This window comes from Geotrypetes seraphini, chromosome 8 (genome assembly GCF_902459505.1).
Source record: "Geotrypetes seraphini chromosome 8, aGeoSer1.1, whole genome shotgun sequence".
Lineage (NCBI taxonomy): Eukaryota > Metazoa > Chordata > Amphibia > Gymnophiona > Dermophiidae > Geotrypetes > Geotrypetes seraphini.
In genome coordinates, this window is record NC_047091.1 from 154,092,526 (window position 1) to 154,110,562 (window position 18,037).

General features: G+C 43.9%; 1 protein-coding gene across 2 annotated transcripts; it reads right to left on the bottom strand.

Annotated features, from left to right (window-relative positions):
- Positions 1-702: 702 nt before the first annotated feature.
- ARL6IP4 (ADP ribosylation factor like GTPase 6 interacting protein 4) lies at positions 703-16,236 on the bottom strand. 2 transcript variants are annotated; one of them, XM_033957011.1, is made up of 6 exons: positions 15,991-16,236; positions 10,508-10,708; positions 6,780-7,067; positions 4,530-4,647; positions 2,170-2,239; positions 703-1,108 (listed from the first exon to the last, which is right to left on the bottom strand). In XM_033957011.1, the coding sequence occupies exons 1-6, from the start codon at positions 16,037-16,039 to the stop codon at positions 1,052-1,054; spliced, it is 783 nt and encodes a 260-aa protein (XP_033812902.1). In that variant the 5' UTR covers positions 16,040-16,236; the 3' UTR covers positions 703-1,051. The 2 variants fall into 2 exon arrangements, with proteins under 2 accessions (XP_033812902.1, XP_033812903.1); XM_033957012.1 differs by lacking the exon at positions 15,991-16,236 and adding an exon at positions 15,726-15,977.
- Positions 16,237-18,037: the final 1,801 nt, after the last annotated feature.

The following is an 18,037-nucleotide window of genomic DNA, read 5'->3' on the forward strand; positions in this document are numbered from 1 at the left end:
GCTAAGAAGAAAAAATTAAAAAAATTTAAATTGAATCAGGTTGGGCAGACTGGATGGACCATTCGGGTCTTTATCTGCCGTCATCTACTATGTTACTATGTAACAAAGACCAGGCACTTGACCAGCTCAGTTTCTACTGATAAGCCCTTAATAGCCACTGAATGCTTGAGACTGGATAGCAAAGGTGAAAGAAGACGCCACTGTAGTGTGCCTGTACAGAGGGAAAATCTGAAGTGGGGAACCCATTCACCAAAACCACCACCTTGGGATCTGTATTCAGAGCCTTGGTTGCATCAAACAAACAACCTGAGATCCCCTATTCCCCTAAAAGAGAAAATAAAAAGGACCACTCGAAGTGGGCAAACACCTTCCCCACATCAAAACTGATAACCAGAGTTGGAATAGTGTTTCGACTACCTCGGTTTACAGCCATAATCTATTTTTGCACATTTACTGGAGCCTGTCAGCACATCATTGTCACTTCATTCTACTGCAGCAGCTGGAGAAAGCTGAGTGGAAACACACTTTGTAGATGGACTGTTCTTACATCAACCAAGGGTTCCTCTCGCAATTAGTCTGTTGCTCTCATAACTTGGTTGCAGGAGCACTGAGCACACCATAGCTTTAATTTAAAAGATTTTAGATAATTGATGGTATTGTTGAAAAAAAAAAAATTTCTGTATTGAAGTCTTTATAGTTAACGTACGAGTGCAGATATTATTTTATTTTATAGGTTCCTGTGAAGTTTAAAATTGTTCTTACATCAATCCATTGATAATTGCCTTACAGAAGAGAGGGGTCACACTGTTCCAGCTTAACTTACACTAGATGCAAGGCAGCCAGTACAATGCAGAACAACTTTTCATCATGTCTGAAATAGCCTAAGAGGCATTTGCTGGAGCTTCTCTATCTTCCTGTAAGTATGAACAGCATGGGTCCAGTGCTTCAGTACAGCAACTAATTGATATCATCAGAAAATAAAGAGGCTTCTCTCTTCCCAGGCTCCGCACTATCCGAGAAGGTATCCTGCAGCTGGGTCTTGGTACAAGACTTACCGCAACATGCCTGATTGCATTTCGAAGGCAAGACCATCTCCGTGGGTAGCTTGCTGTAAAATAAAGTAAGTGGTTATCAACTACAGAATACAAAATATTAGCCCTGCCACTACTGCCGATGAATTTGTTTTAATCAACATTTTTATCATAGTTAACTCAGATCAGCCCATAGAATATAATTATAGTGAATCTGCAAAAGGCACAAGCCGATTCATGCCAGATCAGACAAATCCTTATATGCAAAGGGACCAGCAATCAAGCCATAAGCAGATCTTGACCCTTAGAAGGCAGGTTTTTAAGAACATAAGAATTTGCTGTCGCTGGGTCAGACCAGTGGTCCATCGTGCCCAGCAGTCTGCTCACACGGTGGCCCTTAGGTCAAAGACCAGTGCCCTATTTAAGTCTAGCCTTGCCTGCGTATGTTCTGTTCCAGTAGGAACTTATCCAACCTTTTCTTGAATCCCTGAAGAGTACTTTCCCCTATAACAGCCTCTGGAAGAGCATTCCAGATTTCTACCACTCTCTGAGTGAAGAAGAACTTCCTTACCTTTGTACAGAATCTATCCCCTTTTAACTTTAGAAAGTGCCCTCTCGTTCTCTGTACCTTGGAGAGGGTAAATAACCTGTCTATCTACTAAGTCTATTCCCTTCATTATCTTGAATGTTTCGATCATGTCCCTCTGAGTCTCCTCTTTTCAAGGGAGAAGGGGCCCAGTTTCTCTAATCTCTCACTGTACGGCAACTCCTCCAGCCCCTTAACCATTTTTGTCGCTCTTCTCTGGACCCTTTCGAGTAGTACTATGTCCTTTTTCATTGGATGCAGTATTCCAGTATTGGACGCAATATTCCAGGTGGGGGCGTACCATGGCCCAGTACAGCGGCATGATAACCTTCTCAGCTTTGTTTGTGATCCCCTTCTTAATCATTCCTAGCATTCTGTTTGCCCTCTTTGCGCGGACAGTTTCATTGACTTGTCTACAAGTACTCCCAAGTCTCTTTCCTGGGGGTTCTCTCTGAGTATAGCACTGAACACAGCATATACACTGGCAGTAGTTTGAAGCTTCATTGTATATCAGCAATCAGACACTTGTATGTTTGCATGTGAAGATTTTACCTTATTTATTTCCTTGTGTCTTTCTTTGCTTACAATTTCTTCCAGAATTTCTCCATCTCCTTTAATAAGCCTGTAAGAGGAGCTAAGCATCAGTGTCCCAGACACATAATTCAGTTGTACTAAAAAGTGAAAATTTGACTTTGCCATGTTCATGCTCTAGAAACATTTTAGACTTTATTCCTAGCATGAAAGAACATATAAATTCTCCTACCTTGATCACAACTGCAGTAAAACACAACATTCATCCTGGGACATGGGTGGTCAATCTGTGGCCTGCCACTGAATCTTATGTGGCTCATAAGACCATGTGATGTATAGACAGAAAATGTCACTCACCAGAGTTTTAGCAATTGTAAACACTGGATATTGAAAATATGTTCAAAATAGCCACTCCAGCAGTTGGTTTCCATTGTTTAACTTTTACTTATTAATATATCTCAGAAGTTTTAGGTCCTCTGAGCATTTCTGGTTTCGATATTACATAACATTGTGGCCCGCTAGGATTGTACTGACCTTTATGCTGCCTTCTGAGAATAAAGACTGCTCAGCCCTGTTCTGGGCACTGACTCCAGTTGTAATGGTGTCTTCTGCTGTGTTGTGTCTGATCAATCTGTCCTGTGATCTGCAGCCACACTCGGTGGCTCTTTGGTTTTCTGTGCTGACTAAATATATTGATTCTTATCTCACAAGAACAGCCATCAATGGCCCATCCAGCCCAGTATCTTGTTTCCGAGAGCGACCAATCCAGGTCACAAGTACCTGGCAGAAACCCAAATAGTAGCAACGTTCTATGCTACTGATCCCAGGGCAAGCAGTAGCTCCCCCCATGTCTGTCTCAGTAGCAGACTATGGACCTTGTCCAAACCTTTTAGAAAGCCAGCTACACTAACCGCTCTTAACTCATCCTCTGGCAATGAGTGCCAGAGCTTAAGTATTTGTTGAGTGAAGCCATATTTCCTCCTATTGGCTTTTAAAGTATTGTCATGTAATTTCCCCTAGTCTTTGTACTTGTTTGAAAGAGTGAAATATCGATTGACTTATCTGTTCTACACCATTCAGGATTTTGTAGACCTCAATCATATCCCCTTCAGCCGTCTCTTTTTCTAAGCTGAAGAGCTCTAACCTCTTCAGCTTTTCCTCATACGAGAAGAGTTTCATCCCCTTTATCATTTTGATTTCTCCTCTTTGAACATTTGCTAACTCTGCTATATCTTTTTTTGTGATACAGCAACCAGAACTGAGGTCACACCATGGAGCAATACAGAGGCATTATAATATTCTTGGTCTTATTTACCATTCCTTTCCTAATAACTCCTAGCATTCTGTATGAGGAAAAAAAAAAGGAAAATGACCAATTCTTTAAGTAAAAGTGTCAAGGTTACCAAAAAATCTGTCCTTGAACGGTGTTTGGTGCTGCTTGTTGTAAGGCCTCCATGGCAGTTGCCTGATGTATGAAAAACAGTTACAAAAAGGGGCTGAAGAACACAGGAAGTAGGACAGACTGCTCTCTTCTGCCCTTGCTCCTGTGTGTGCCCTAACCCCATGTCAAACAAGCTTCTCCCATCCACCTTCAGCCTTCATGTGTGCAATCCAAACATGGGCAACTCCAGTCCTCGAGGGCCGGAACCCAATCAGGATTTCCCCAATGAATATGCATGAGATCTATTTGCATGTACTGCTTTCAATTGGGGAAATCCTGAAAACCCGATTGGATTCTGGCCCTCGAGGACCGTTGTTGCTCATGTCTGATCTAATCCCTTCCACAAATTTGTTAACTGCACAGGTCTAGCGCTAGATGAATGTGAACCACTTCCCTCCATCTCTCCCCTCCCTGCAGATGAACCTTTGCTACTGCCGCCCTGTCTTCAAAGAGGACGAAAGTGACATTTCTTCTGGAACTCAGCAGCATGTCTGCTCGTTATGTTCTTACTGTTCACTTACTGCCTCTCTTTAGAGAGCTGATGTTTCTGATTACAAGAGCTCTTACTCAACTGGTTTTAGGATAATCAACCCTTGCTTTCCTGCATGCTGGCAGATTCTGCAACATTCTGGCATAAGACTGCAAAAAGTCTTTTTTTTTTTTTTTTTTTTTCAAGTGCATTTTTTCTACTGCACTTTGTACATTTGGTTAATTTCACTAATTAATTTTGTCTTTTTTTTTTTCCATTTGCATTTGGTTTGCATCCTTTCTTCTTATTTTCACTTCCCCATTCATCTGCCTTAGACCCTCAACCTGCCAGCACAGTGTGGATTGGCCTGGAAGAAGGGCCATTTTTCCTGCAATTCTGCAGCTATTACTTTGGCAGTGCAGAAAACCAAAGGCTCTATACCCAGCATTATTTTTCACAATTAACTCAAACCTTGTTCTTCCAGTTTCTGGATCCAAGACTCGTCTTATGATGCTTTGCTTCTTGTCCCATTCCTCCTTGGTCATTGGCTTCATGGCCTGAATCCGGGATTTTTGTTCATCTGTCAGAGCTGAAACCCAAACAAGGACATTATTTACACCCAAAAGACATTAAATCAAATCTCACAAGTTATAATGAATATTCCAGTGTGCAGATTCCAAATTATCAGTTGGTAAGTCACAGCCTATCCTTTTGGAAGCAGTAGCTAGATATTGCATTGCTCTAAGACACCAGACTCAAAACACTTAGGTGGGACCACACAGAAAGGAAATAAGCAGCTTAAGATCTCACAGGGAAGAGGTACACAGCGAATCCAATTTAATTCTCATTTTTATGGACCAATACAGTATCAGATAATGACTGGTCATTGCAAAAATGATTTTTTAAACTTTCCTCAGTGATACTAAGATGTATAAACCCAACTCAACTGGTCCTACCAAGCTTCACTAAACTGTAATGAAACGTAGCACACTGAAATTCTAATATCTTCAAAACAGTGCCATGCCAAGGCTGTCTGATACCTCAGGCGAGTCTTCAGCTGTGTACACCCTTCCCCCAAGAAGCCTTGATGTCCAGTTCATTCATAGCAAGTCTACCACAGCCACTTTCCTTCTAACATGTTAGGTGTGTGGAATCACTGTGAGCCCACCGGGACAGATAGGGAAATTGCTTGAAGTACCTGTATGTGAACTGCTTTGAGTGGAGTTGTAAAACTACAAAAAGGCAGTACACAAGTCCCAATCCCTTTCCCTGATGTCATAATGCCTCATTCCACCAATGCCTAAGAGCCAATCTCATCAGTAATGTCACAATGGCTTCAATGTTCTATACTTGGCTCACTTCTGATATTGTATTGGTGGAGAGTGTGGCGCAGTGGTTAGAGCTACAGCGGCCTCAGCACCCTGAGGTGGTGGGTTCAAACTCTGCACTGCTCCCTGTGACCCTGGGTGTCACTTAATCCCCCCAAAAATCTCAGGAAGGACATACAAAACTCCTAAAACTCCCTAATCCCCCCATTGCCCCAGGTACATTAGATAGATTGTGAGTCCAGCAGGACAGACAGGGGAAAATGCTTAAGTATCTGAATAAATTCATGTAAACCATTCAGCTCCCCTGAGAGAACGGTATAGAAAATTGAATAAATATATAGTGTGAAAAGTTTCAACCTCTGATAACCAGAGCTGAGATTGTGACATCATAATGCCTCATTCCACCAATGCCTAAGAGCTAACATCATCAGTGATGTCACGATGGCTCAATTGTACTATACTTGGCTTACTTTTGCTACATTTTGATTTCTAGAGTGGCACAGTGGTTAAAGCTATAGCTTCAGCAGTGTGGGGTTTGATCCTGAGGTTGTGGGTTCAAACCCCACACTGCTCCTTGCGACAACTGCCCTAGGTACATAAGATTGTGAGCCCACCGGGCAGATAAGGAAAAATGCTTGAAGTGCCTGTATGTAAACCACTTTGAAAGTGGTTGTAAAACAACAAAAAGGCAGTATACAAGTTCCAATTCAATCTGAACCACAAGGCTGCCCATAGAAGTTGCAGAAGCCACTGTTGAGCCAGAGCTGCAGTGGACAGGAGTGAGTAGACATCATTCCTGCTTTTTGTACCTAGGCACCAGGGATTATACCAGGTAGGCCTTGTGGGGTGCCTTATGCTCTTCAGGGAAGAGATCAGAAGACATCGGAATGGAGAGGGGAGTTTTGGGATGACAGTGGAGGGAGGGGAGGACATCCAATTGACAACTCAGGAGTTATGCAAATCCCAGTGAATATTCAGTACCAGCATCTGTATAACTAATCAAGCAAAGTTAGGACTGGTATTTATGTGTCCTAAGTGCCCAACTAGCAGGTATTACTGGCACCCACATAACTCCCCAAGTGCACCCCTGTTACACCTGTCTCTTATCCAATTTAAACTTGGCATGTCAGTGCCTCTCCTGCCTGCTTAAATCACTTTGAATATCAGGTCCTGTAATTTTTGGCCATTGTACCAATCTGGAAGAGAGAAGGAAAGGAATTGCATTACAAATATCTTGTATGATTGTTTTTAGGTCTGTCCTGTATTTTATGGAATTCTCTTCTTTTAAATGTGTTATTTTATTTGTAAACTTTGGCAATATATCAAGCTCTAATAAACATAAAACACTGAAACATTTCAGGATAATTTCTAAGTGTTGAACTGTGACCCTCACCTGGGCTGGAACCTGCTAGAGCCTCTCTCTGCCACTGATCCAGCGAGGGTCCAGGGACGACATCCTCAAGCTGAGATTTGGCTTCTCTGGTTTTCTTTTTCTGTTTCTTGGACTTCTTTTTCTTCTTCTTCTTCCCCTTTTTGTCTTTGTGTTTCTTCTTGCTGTGGCTCCTCTTCTTTGGGCCAGAATCACTGTCACTTGAATCCTCTGTAGAGGATGATGATGACCTGGAAGACGATGAAGATGAAATGCTTCGCTTTCTCATTGCTTTCTCTTTTTTTGTGTGTACTGAAAGGAAGGAAGACAATCTATATACCACAAATTCAGATGAATAGCAAGAGCTGTGTTAAAAAGACCTCAACAAAATAATATTCAAAGGTAAAAAGAAGAGCTAAGAAAATTATCTGGTAAATTTTGATATTGTCTCATCTTAGTTTTCCTCATGTTCCCGAACACAGAACTTCCTTAGTTCCCACTTCAAGGAACATCTTGATAACAAGGGCAATAATTCTATAAGAACTTGTATGTATAGAACTGCATTTATCTACTGTTGAATGAGTCTGTGGGAGTGGCTGCTGCGCTGGGGACCCCTGAAGGGGAAGACTTCGTTTTGAGGTGAGACCAGGAGGGGAGGGAGGAAGATGGACAGTAAGGGAAGAGATGTCTGGACTGCTCAGGAGTGGGAAGGGATGAGAGCAGAGGGAAATTCCGACCAGGGGAGTGGGGAGGGAAGGAGAGAAAGATGCCAGACCATGGCAAAGGAGAGAAATGCCAGACTGCGGGAAGGGGGAAAGGGAAGGAGAAAGATGTTGGACCACGGAAAGGGAGAGGGAAAGAGAGAGATGACAGGCTGCGGGAAGGAGAAGAGAGAGATGCCAAACTGTGGGAAGGAGAGGAGAGAGAGGCTACACAGTGGGGAGGGGAAAAGGGAAGGAGAAAGATGTTGGATCATGGAAAGGAGGAGGGAAGAAGAGAGGGATGCCAGACTTTGGGAGAGGAAAGACTTGATGCCAGGCTGTGGGAAGGAGAGGAGAAAGATGCCAGACCATAGGGGGGGGGGTGGAATGTGGAAGACAGAAATTTCAGACTACAGGAGAGGGAGAGGGAGAAAGAGGGAGGAGATGATGCACAGTGATGTGTGTGGAAGGGAAGAGAGATATAAGAAATGCTTCTTATGGATAGATGGGAATAGAAGAGGAGATAGAACACACGGATAGATGGGAAGGGAAAGTATGGAAAAGTAGATACATTTGAGAAGGAAGCAGAAAAATTGAAGAAAGTTGAATATTAAAAGTTAATGCCAAAGATGGATGTAGTAAATAAAAAAAACATCAGCCCAACATCAAGCTTGATATGTATAACCATTATTAAGTGATTTGAGATGTTGGGCTGGTGTTTTTCATTTATTATCGATGATCTGCCAGTCCTAATAATTTATTTTACCCCTGTGAAAAGTGATTTATCATAAACATGGATGTAGGGCAGAAAGTGAAGAAGGAGAGAAAAACAGCAAATAGATAAGGCCCTGAAAACACAATTAAGAACGCAGGCAGAAGGAAGTGTAGCCAGAGACTGGGAAAAGATGATTAGCAAAATAAAATCACCAGACAACAAAGGTAGGGAAAATAATTTTATTTTTAATTTAGTGATTGAAATGTGTCAGTTTTGAGAATTTATATCTGCTGTTTACTGTATATTTTGCACTGTTCAGGAAGAAATTATTTTCTTTCTATTTCCCTGGTGTTGTACTGTGTGTAGAGTCTGGCATCTTAGGGTTTCATTTGTGTACATTATTAATTGCAGTTTGAAGTCTACAAAATCCTGAATGGCGTAGATCTATTTTTCACTCCATCTAAAATTACAAAGGCTACGGGGACACTCGATGAAGTTACAGGGAAATACTTTTAAAACCAATAGGACATTTTTTTTCCACTCAGAGAATAGTTAAGCTCTGGACCGCATTGCCAGAGGTTGTGGTAAGAGCAGATAGCATAGATGGTTTTAAGAAAGGTTTGGACAAGTTCCTGGAGGAAAAGTCCATAGTCTGTTATTGAGAGAGACATGGGGGAAGCCACTGCTTGCCCTGGATCGGTAGCATGGAATGTTGCTACTCCTTGGGTTTTGGCCAGGTACTAGTGACCTGGATTGGCCACCGTGAGAACGGGCTACTGGGCTTGATTGGTCTGACCCAGTAAGGCTATTCTTATATGGCTATATGGTATTATTGCTCGTCATGAATCTGAAGGAATTTCAAAAGAGAAAAAAACAGATGCACTCAAAGGTTTGTGGAGACATTGGCACTGAAGGAGACAGATTGAAAGAAATTGATGAGGCTAGACATTCTACAGGTAACGTGGCTAGAGAAGACAAAGCTGGGATGCTATAGCAACATGGTAATTAATTGCAGAAGATGTAATTTTGAAAGAAAGCAGAGAAGTGTCAATGAAAGGTACCAGTGTAGAAAGTAAAGGCTATTTAAGAGCAGAAAAGAATTGGTTTTATTTGACCAAAGTAGAGATGGTGACAGGCTGATTTACGTCTACACACTTTCTCTCTTTGTTCCATTTACCCTCCCTGGTGAGCAGTGCGAGCTAAATGCCAAGCTGTCCATTCTAATCTTATGGATGTCTTGGCATTTAGCTTGAGCTGCTTGGCAGCCCAGCTTGATTAAAAAAAGAGAGGGGGGGTGAGTTAGAGTCTTACTGTCTCTCATGAGCAAATTTTTTTTTTTTTTTTTTTTGCTTGCTTATTCTTTGTATCAGGCCTATATTAATTTGTCTTTATCCTTAATTTTGATTTAACAAAAAAAAGAATTAAAAAAAAAAAAATTATTAATAATAAAAGATTGAGAAGCACTGTTGACCATATAGAAGCTGGTCCCTGTACACAGTCTACTTTTATATATTCATAATATCATATTGTCAGGAAGAAATGTACTGTATATTGAGTCACTGGTTGTCTGCGATACCACCCTCCTTTTGGTACTGGAGAAATAAGTTGCATGAGTTGATGGGGTGAGAAGCAAGAATATTATATTTTATTTTAAACTCTTTATTGGAATCATATGTGACACTTACAAACACAGCAAAATCAATACTTTTCCAATACAGTCTTCGGTCCATGGGGGGTCCGTGCTCTAAAGACCTCCATGTTACAAACATTCCCTGTCCGATCCCTCCCAACACAAGTTAGCTAACACTGAAGAATGTCCCCAGGTAGGTGTAAACACAATTGCAATCTATTCAAACTTGGCTACGGTTTCTCAGAGCCAAGATATTCAAATATGGAGTCGAAACATTTATGAAATCTTTGCATCTTCTGTGAGAATAATAAGCTGTTCATGGGCACGGACCACAGGTGGAATCAACTTTTAGAGGTATATTTCATACATTCTTAGTGGCTCATGTATACACAAAATATTACCTGCCTTGGAGAAGGTGTAACTGTGCAGGAGCTTCTAGGTATGTTATTTATGAACGCAAACAGGCACAGAAGTTGCCTTTATAAATCAGGTGCCTTCAGTGCCTAGGTGTCAAGCTAAAGAAGCTTAGGCAAGATGGGAATAATTCTCATCAGACACCAAACAACTATACTTGAAACTTAGATTTTAAGGAATGTCTTTTGCTAAAAAGGGGCCACAAAGAAAAAGGAAGCAACTGTATGCTAGGATGTTGACAATTCCATTCTGAGTTTGTTTTTTTCAATGCCAGTCTTTGAAAACGTCTTACCTTCATTTTTCCTTGTGGAGCTCTGCTGAGGTTTTTGTGATGTGGATTTGTATTTCCTAGCTTGGGAAGAACTGCTACTGCTGCTGGAGCTCCTCTTCCGGTTCCTCTTTTTCCCTGGCCTGCTGTGTGAGTGGCTTCTGCTCCTGCTCCTGCTTCTTGTTCTCCTCCTTGAGCAGCTGTGAGCCATGGGACTTTGAGAGGCTAGAAGGGGGCCAGAGATTTTCCATTAGCTCTACAGAACCTAAATCCCTTCAACTCGTCAAGTACATTGCAAGCAGTGGTGAGAGGATAAAACAGTTATTATTCCCACTATCTGCTCATTTTTGGTCCAGTAAAAATGCTGAAAAGTTCTCAGCCCAACCAACTTCCTAAATTCTCCTAAATTCTGAGTGTTATTTTGCCACTGTAGCTGAAAAGAGTGTTTTCTTATTTTGTTAAGTGCCAATTTGCAGAAACACAATTCTATGTTTTGACACTGTTTCAGATCACTCACTGATTGAACCATATCCACCTCATTCTCTTCTTGGTTGGGCTGAAAACATTTTAGCACCCCTTCAAATATTTATTGTTGACTTTTATATAAAGAATGTCACCTGAGGTTGCAGACAAAATGGAGGGGCCAGTCTGAGAAAATGGCGAAGTTCCCGCCAAAAACTTCTGGGCCTGTAGTGGCTGGGAAGCCTGAATAGTCCCAGCCGCTAAAGCAGGCAAGCCAACATCAGCTGTTAAAAAAAAAAATAAATCAGCTGAGAGGGAATCCTTTGTACCCTGACTGTCGGTGGCCAAGGGAATCCCTCCGTGGACGATGGAAGAAGACCAGGCCTCCCCACTGCTCCCTGCCGACTCGTGAGGCACTATCAGTAGGTAGCTCTGGGCACCTGAAGCCAAGTGCCGGTTAGTTCAAAAAATACAGTAAAATACAGTAAAGTTAAAGGAAAGCAACCCTTCAGACCGACACTACCTCAGGATTTTTTTTTTTTTTCAGAACAGACTCCACAGGCTCTCAAAGCAATATGCCTTGCTTGATTTAGGAGGCAAGGCTTACTGCTGAGGCTCCTCTAAAAAAAGTGGTGAGGTGGAGGAAATGGGGGGAGGGACCCCGCTCGAGACCCACCAGGTTTGACACCCCTGAGGTAGGACGGACCCCCAAACAGGGCCCACCCAAGCTCTGTTTGGCCAAAAACGGGGACTAGCAGACCCTAAACAAATGCCAACATCCCTACCAAGGAAATGGGTATAGCCCACTCACACCTGCTGGAGACTGAAGTAGACTGATAGAAATAGGGGAAGGTATCCTTTATGTACTATTCCACAGTTTTGTTTCAGTCTCCACCTGCTGGTCATGATGAGGTATATAACCCACTTGTAAAGATTAACCTCTACTGGTCTGGAGAGTGCTAAAGAATAACTTTTTTTTTACATATTCCATCATAAACAATATTACATGTATATGTGACCTGCTGAATAAAAAGGTAACAAAAGTGGAAAGTATGTGACTTATTTACACCACAAGATAGAGGGATAGCAACTGCATACTCCTACAAAATTTCAGCTAAAGAATGACTTGGGGACAAAGTTTTTCCTTTGCCTGCGAGCTCAGTTTGACCCCCATCCATGCAAGACTTGAACAGTTATGATTTTATATTTAAATCATTTTATTAAAGTATAAAATGGAACAATATTCTGTTACAACTATTGTTTATAAATCACAAACATTAATAATGATCAACAGCTACCTCCATCCACAAACATTCCCTCCACTATTAGGAAAACTGAACAAGTTTAATTACTACAGAATACTACACAGAAAATTCATGCTAACAGAATACACACACAACACAAATGCCCAAATACAGAATAGCTACTTTGGCTGCCCACATCGAGCTTGGCGGAGGGGACGTGGGAGCAGTATGGTCCGCCATCTTGGTGTCTGTGGATTTCCCCACCATATAGAAACTGTGCTTGGTGAGATTGCTTAAATATTTGTAGTCCCCACGAGACTGTGAAACTGGTGTGGGTTAGACTTGCCCATAAAGTGCAGTTCAACGTGTAGTAATCCGGAGCTGCAGTCAAGGTGCCTCCCAGCTCCATGGTTCCACCGGAAGCCCTCCAACAAAGCTTCTTTTAATAGAAAGCAAATATAACTTTCAGATGAAAGTGCAGTACAAGAATCCTGCCTTAACAACTGAGGGTCTGCTTCAACCAGCTCTCTCCAAAGAGGGGAGTTGGGAGCTTCAGCACACTGCTAAGAATGATGCTGTAGTATTTGGTAATATTTACAGAGGTTTGCAGAGATAAAACATTAGCAGATAAGGGCAAACTTGCTCCTTTCTCACTAATAGCTCCAAGCAAGGGGGGAGTGGGAGGAGGAGCAGAACTAGGCAAGCCAACAGAAGAGGCACTGACACCAAAATCTGTGGGCAATGCCAATCACATACTTATTATAAACAGCCTGCATCCATGAATACGGCCTTAATACATTAAGTGCAGTGAGATTTTGCAGCTTTTGTTGCAAGACCAGTCATGCAGCAGCAGATAGCTTATTGTCTCTTGTTACCCAAAGGGAGGCTGTGTGCAAATTTCTGATCCCTGAGAGTGTAGCAAAGACTCAGGAAAGCAGGAGACGCCTGTTAGATTCACAAGCCTAGGCAGGTATGCCTACAACAAAGCTTCCAAGATACCAAGTTCCAGGTGGCAGATTCTAAGCTGGTCCTGGATTTCTGAGAACCTTATGTTATATTAATACTACTTATCACTTATATAGCGCTGAAAGGCATATACAGCACTGCACATTTTGACATTTATAGATGGTTCGGAACAGCTTACAATCTAACTTGGACAGACAAGACATGACATAGAGTAGGGGATGCAGAACCCAAGGTGAGAGGAGTTAAGAGCCAAAGGACTCTCAAAGAGGTGGGCTTTTAAGCAGGCCTTCAACACTGCTAGCTATGTTATATATAGGCTTCTATCCTGCAAAATCCTCCTATTGTGGAGTTCAAGGCGGGTTACAATTTGTCATTTTCTCTAGCATTCATTCTGCTATACAATTTATGATTATTACCATTATTGTAGTGAGGTTGAGGTGTGCATCTGTCTTCAACAGCATAGCTTTAAATTAGAATCATGCCTAATCTCCTTCAAAAGAGACAATAAAGTAGGCACCCAATAGTGTGGATAACATGAGGAAGGACATAGCGAAGCTTGAGGAATGGTCTGAAATTTGGCAGCAAAGGTTTAATGCTAAGAAATGCAAGGTTATGCATTTGGGTTGCAAAAACCCAAGGGAACGGTACAGTTTAGGGGATGAAGAACTTTTGTGCACGAAAGAAGAGCAGGACTTGGGTGTGATAGTATGTAATGATTTTAAAGTGGCAAAAGCTAAAAGATTGCTTGGATAAATAAGGAGAAGAATGGCCAGTAGAAGAGGTATTAAATGCTCTGTATAAGACTCTGATGAGACCTCATTTAGAATATTGTGTACAATTCTGGAGACCGCACTTTCAAAAATATATAAACAGAATGTAATCAGTCCAGAGGAAGATTACAAAAGCAGTGATCTATGTCGGTGTTTCTCAACTCGCTCCTGAAGTATCCCCTTGCCAGTTAGATTTTCATGATATCCACAATGAATATGCATGAAAGAAATGTGCATATAATGAATGAAGTGTATGCAAATCAAGTTTATGCATATTCATTGTGGATATCCTGAAAACCTGACTTGCAAGAAGGTACTCCAGGACCAAGGTACTCCAGGACCAGGAGAAACACTGGTCTACATTATAAGGCATATGGGGACAGACTTAAAGATCTTAATTGGCATACTTTGGAGAAGAAGGGAGAGATGTTTAAATTTTAAAAATATTAGAAATGTTACCAGCCAGAAGGAATCCTTGAGAGATATATTAATCAAAAAAGTGTGGAGAAAAAAACCTCAAATATAGCAATTTGAGAGATGTTTAAATACTTACATGGCCAGTCTCTTTCATTTCAAAGGAAACTCCAGAATGAGAGGGCAAAGGATGAAGTTAAGAGGGAACAGGCTCAGGAGTAATCTAAGGAAATACTTTTTTACAGAAAGAGTGGTAGATCGTGGATTAATCTCCCGGTGGAGGTGGTGGAGACAGACTATGTCTGAGTTCAAAAAAGTGTGGACAGGTACGTGGGATCTCTTAGGGTGGGATTACCATGTGTCTGGATTTACCTAGACGGTTTTTGAAAAGCCAGCAGTTTGACCAGGTTTAGGAAGGCTCTTGCTCTCCCACGTCTGGAGGATCTCCACATATGCATGTGACATCACATCTTATCTGTGCATGCATGGAGGCCCTCCAGGCATGACCCACGAGCTCAGGGAAAAAGAGATGAGGTTTGAGTAGGGGCGAGGGCCACATGTCTTCTTTTATTACTTAAAGAAATATAGTAACCCTATGTTAAGGAGAGGAGGAGATAGTGGATGTTGCAGATGGGCCATTTGGCTTTAATCTGCAGTTATGTTTCTCTGTTTTTAGGTAACATAGTAACATAGTAGATGATGGTAGATAAAGACCCGAATGGTCCATCCAGTCCGCCCAACCTTACCCACTCTTTAAATTAAATTTTCCTTCTTCTTAGCTATTACTGGGCCAGAACCCAAAGTTCTGCCCGGTACTGTGCTTAGGTTCCATCTACTGAAGACTCCGTCAAAGCTCACTCCAGCCCATCTAAACCATCTGAGCCATTGAAGCCCCTCCTCAACCAAACGGCAACATACAGACACAGACCGTGCAGTACTGGCCTTAGTTCTTCAATATTTACTATTATTTTCTGATTCTAGATCCTCTGTGTTCATCCCACGCTTTTTTGAACTCCGTCACCGATTTCCTCTCCACCACCACCTCTCGGGAGCGCATTCCAGGCATCCACCACCCTCTCCATAAAGAATTTCCTTACATTGCTCTTGAGTCTACCACCCCTCAACCTTTATACATCAGGAACAGCTAAATAGAAACGTTTGTAACATTAGCGAAGTAGGAAGCGAACATTTGTAAGTCTGACACTTATAAATTCATGTAAACCGTTCTGAGCCTCCCCTGGGAGAACGGTATAGGAAAGTGAATAAATAAGTAAAATAAATATTTGCAGGAGTACTGGGAGCAAGTGTGTAATCTCGTACTGCTCCCTGGCCAAGTCACTTAATCCCCCATTCGGTAGGACAGATAGAGAAAAAACGCTCGAGTACCTGAATGTCCACCACTTAGGTTCTAAGTGGGACAGAAATGCTAAAAGCATCGATTTCAGTGGGGCAGAATGAAGCGTTCCAACCACCCCAGCAACACTGGCCTGTCTCCGCCTGGAACGGGAAGTGCACTGACGTGGCCGCGGCCAAGCCAACTTTTTCTTGGCTACAGCTTCACCAGGAAAGCGGCAGCTGGAAGTGTCAGAGATGCCAAGTGCCACGCGGAGCCCGTCAATTCCTCTCCCGCGCCCACCCCTCCCCGTCTTACCTTCCCAAGCACACTTTGAGGACCGTGGCCGAAACTGACACGCAAACATCTGCTGCCGACCTCGGCCCCGCCCCCCTCAGATGTCACTTCCTGTTTCCGGCGGAGCAGGGGGTCAGCGGCGATTGAAAGGGGGCTCTCGCGGCCGTTTGTTTCACAGTCACTGGGTTCTCCGCTTCGCAGACGTCTCCGTGGAGGAAGGGCGCGGGGCTCGTGCTTTCGGAAAAGGGCGCCCGTCCTGCCGAATCCGGAGCCGCAGTTTGAACGCAGCCCTCGCGTGTGTCCGCTGATGCTCGTCGCGACTCTGAAAGACAAGCGAGGAAGCTGAGAAGAGAGGGGGGGTGGATGCAGTGGTGTGGGGAGGAGGAGACTTGTTGGTGGGGGCACCGGCACTTCTTCGCCCCCCACGCCACGCCTTCCCAGCGAATGACACGGGGACAAATTTTTCCCTTCCCCCCACGGGAACTCATTTTATCCCAGGACAAGCAGGCAGCATATTCTTAACGCATGGGTGACGTCACCGACGGAGCCCCGGTACGGACATTTTTCACTAGAAAGTTCTAGTTGGCCGCACCGCGCATGCGCGAGTGCCTTCCCGCCCGACGGAGGAGTGCGTGGTCCCCAGTTTCTTCGTTTCCGCGGAGCGAAGAAGACGCATGTGGTTTCAACAGCCGTTGAAAACTTCCTTTTTGCCTTCCCGCTCGCGTTATTTTCTTGTTTTTTCAATTTTTCCCTTCGGGTTTCTTTTTCCGTTCTAAACAGTAAAAAAAAAAAAAAAACAACTTTGTTTTTTCTTTATTTTTCAGGCCGGCCCCGGCGGGGCCTGTTGCCATCATACAAGCCTCCAGCTTTGATTTTGCGGAGGCCGTGTTTCCCTTCATGCCCCCTCAACCGGGCTTTAAGAAGTGCCAGCGGTGTGCACGCCCGATCTCTCTCACTGACCCACACAATTGGTGCCTACAGTGTTTGGGTCCAGAGCATCGGGCTGACACCTGCACCCGCTGTGCCACTCTTAAGAAACGCACCTTAAAAAATCGGCAGATCCAGCAGAACATCCTTTTCGGTACCGGATCTGCTATGGAGACTGCCGCGACGTTGACGGTACCGCAAAAGACGACACCGACCACTTCGACGACGCCCGATCCTTCCTCGGGCTCGCTGGCACCAGGTAAGCCGGCTAAGAAGCCTTCCACCTCCCTTGAGCGCCCACCTGCTACAGTGGCGACGCCGGTCCTCCCGACCTCACGCCGACCCCGCAAACGCTTCGCCCCGATCTCGGTGAGTGCCTCGTCATCGGCCTCCTCATCGCTGGGGCGTGGAGTAGCACCTATGGAACCGAAAAAGAAAAAAGCGGTACCGGTGCCACCCCTGGATGACCGCATCGCGGTCATACTCCAAGACAAATTGCAGGAACAGCTGCAGCAACAACTCCAGCACCTGCTACCGACCCTATTGGCACCACTTCTTTCGGTACCAGACCGGCCCGAGCCTCGCACCATCCCACCGGTGTCCACCCCCTCGGTGCCACTCAACACTTCCATGCCAATCCTCTCGGCTGAACCACTCCGTTCTCGTCCTGTGGTACAGACCCGCTCTGAGGTCGATCCTCCTCGGGACCAGGAAGGGCACTGGTCTCCCCGGGACCCAGAACGGCACCACTCTTCCCGGGACCGGGGTCAACACCGGTCTTCCTCTCCCGGTACCGTCTCCATGCGCTCTGGCAAGTCTCTTTTTAAGATCCGCCACACCGAGCCTTCCACCCCGACATCTCGGCGTGCGCACACTGATATCAGGGACCCGGACTTATGGGAAGAATCCCCACCCGGTACCGAGGAGGACGCATCATCCACAGACGAGGAACCCTCAGTGCCCGATACCACTTCCAAGCCTGAGCATTCCTCAGGGAGATGTCGGCGGCTCTTTCTATTCCTTTAGAGTCCGACTCCAAAAAGTCCCAGGCCTTTCTGGATGCCTTGGACTTTGAACAACCTCCCAAAGAGTTCCTCAAGATACCCGTCCATGACATACTGCGGGAAACTTTTTATAAAAA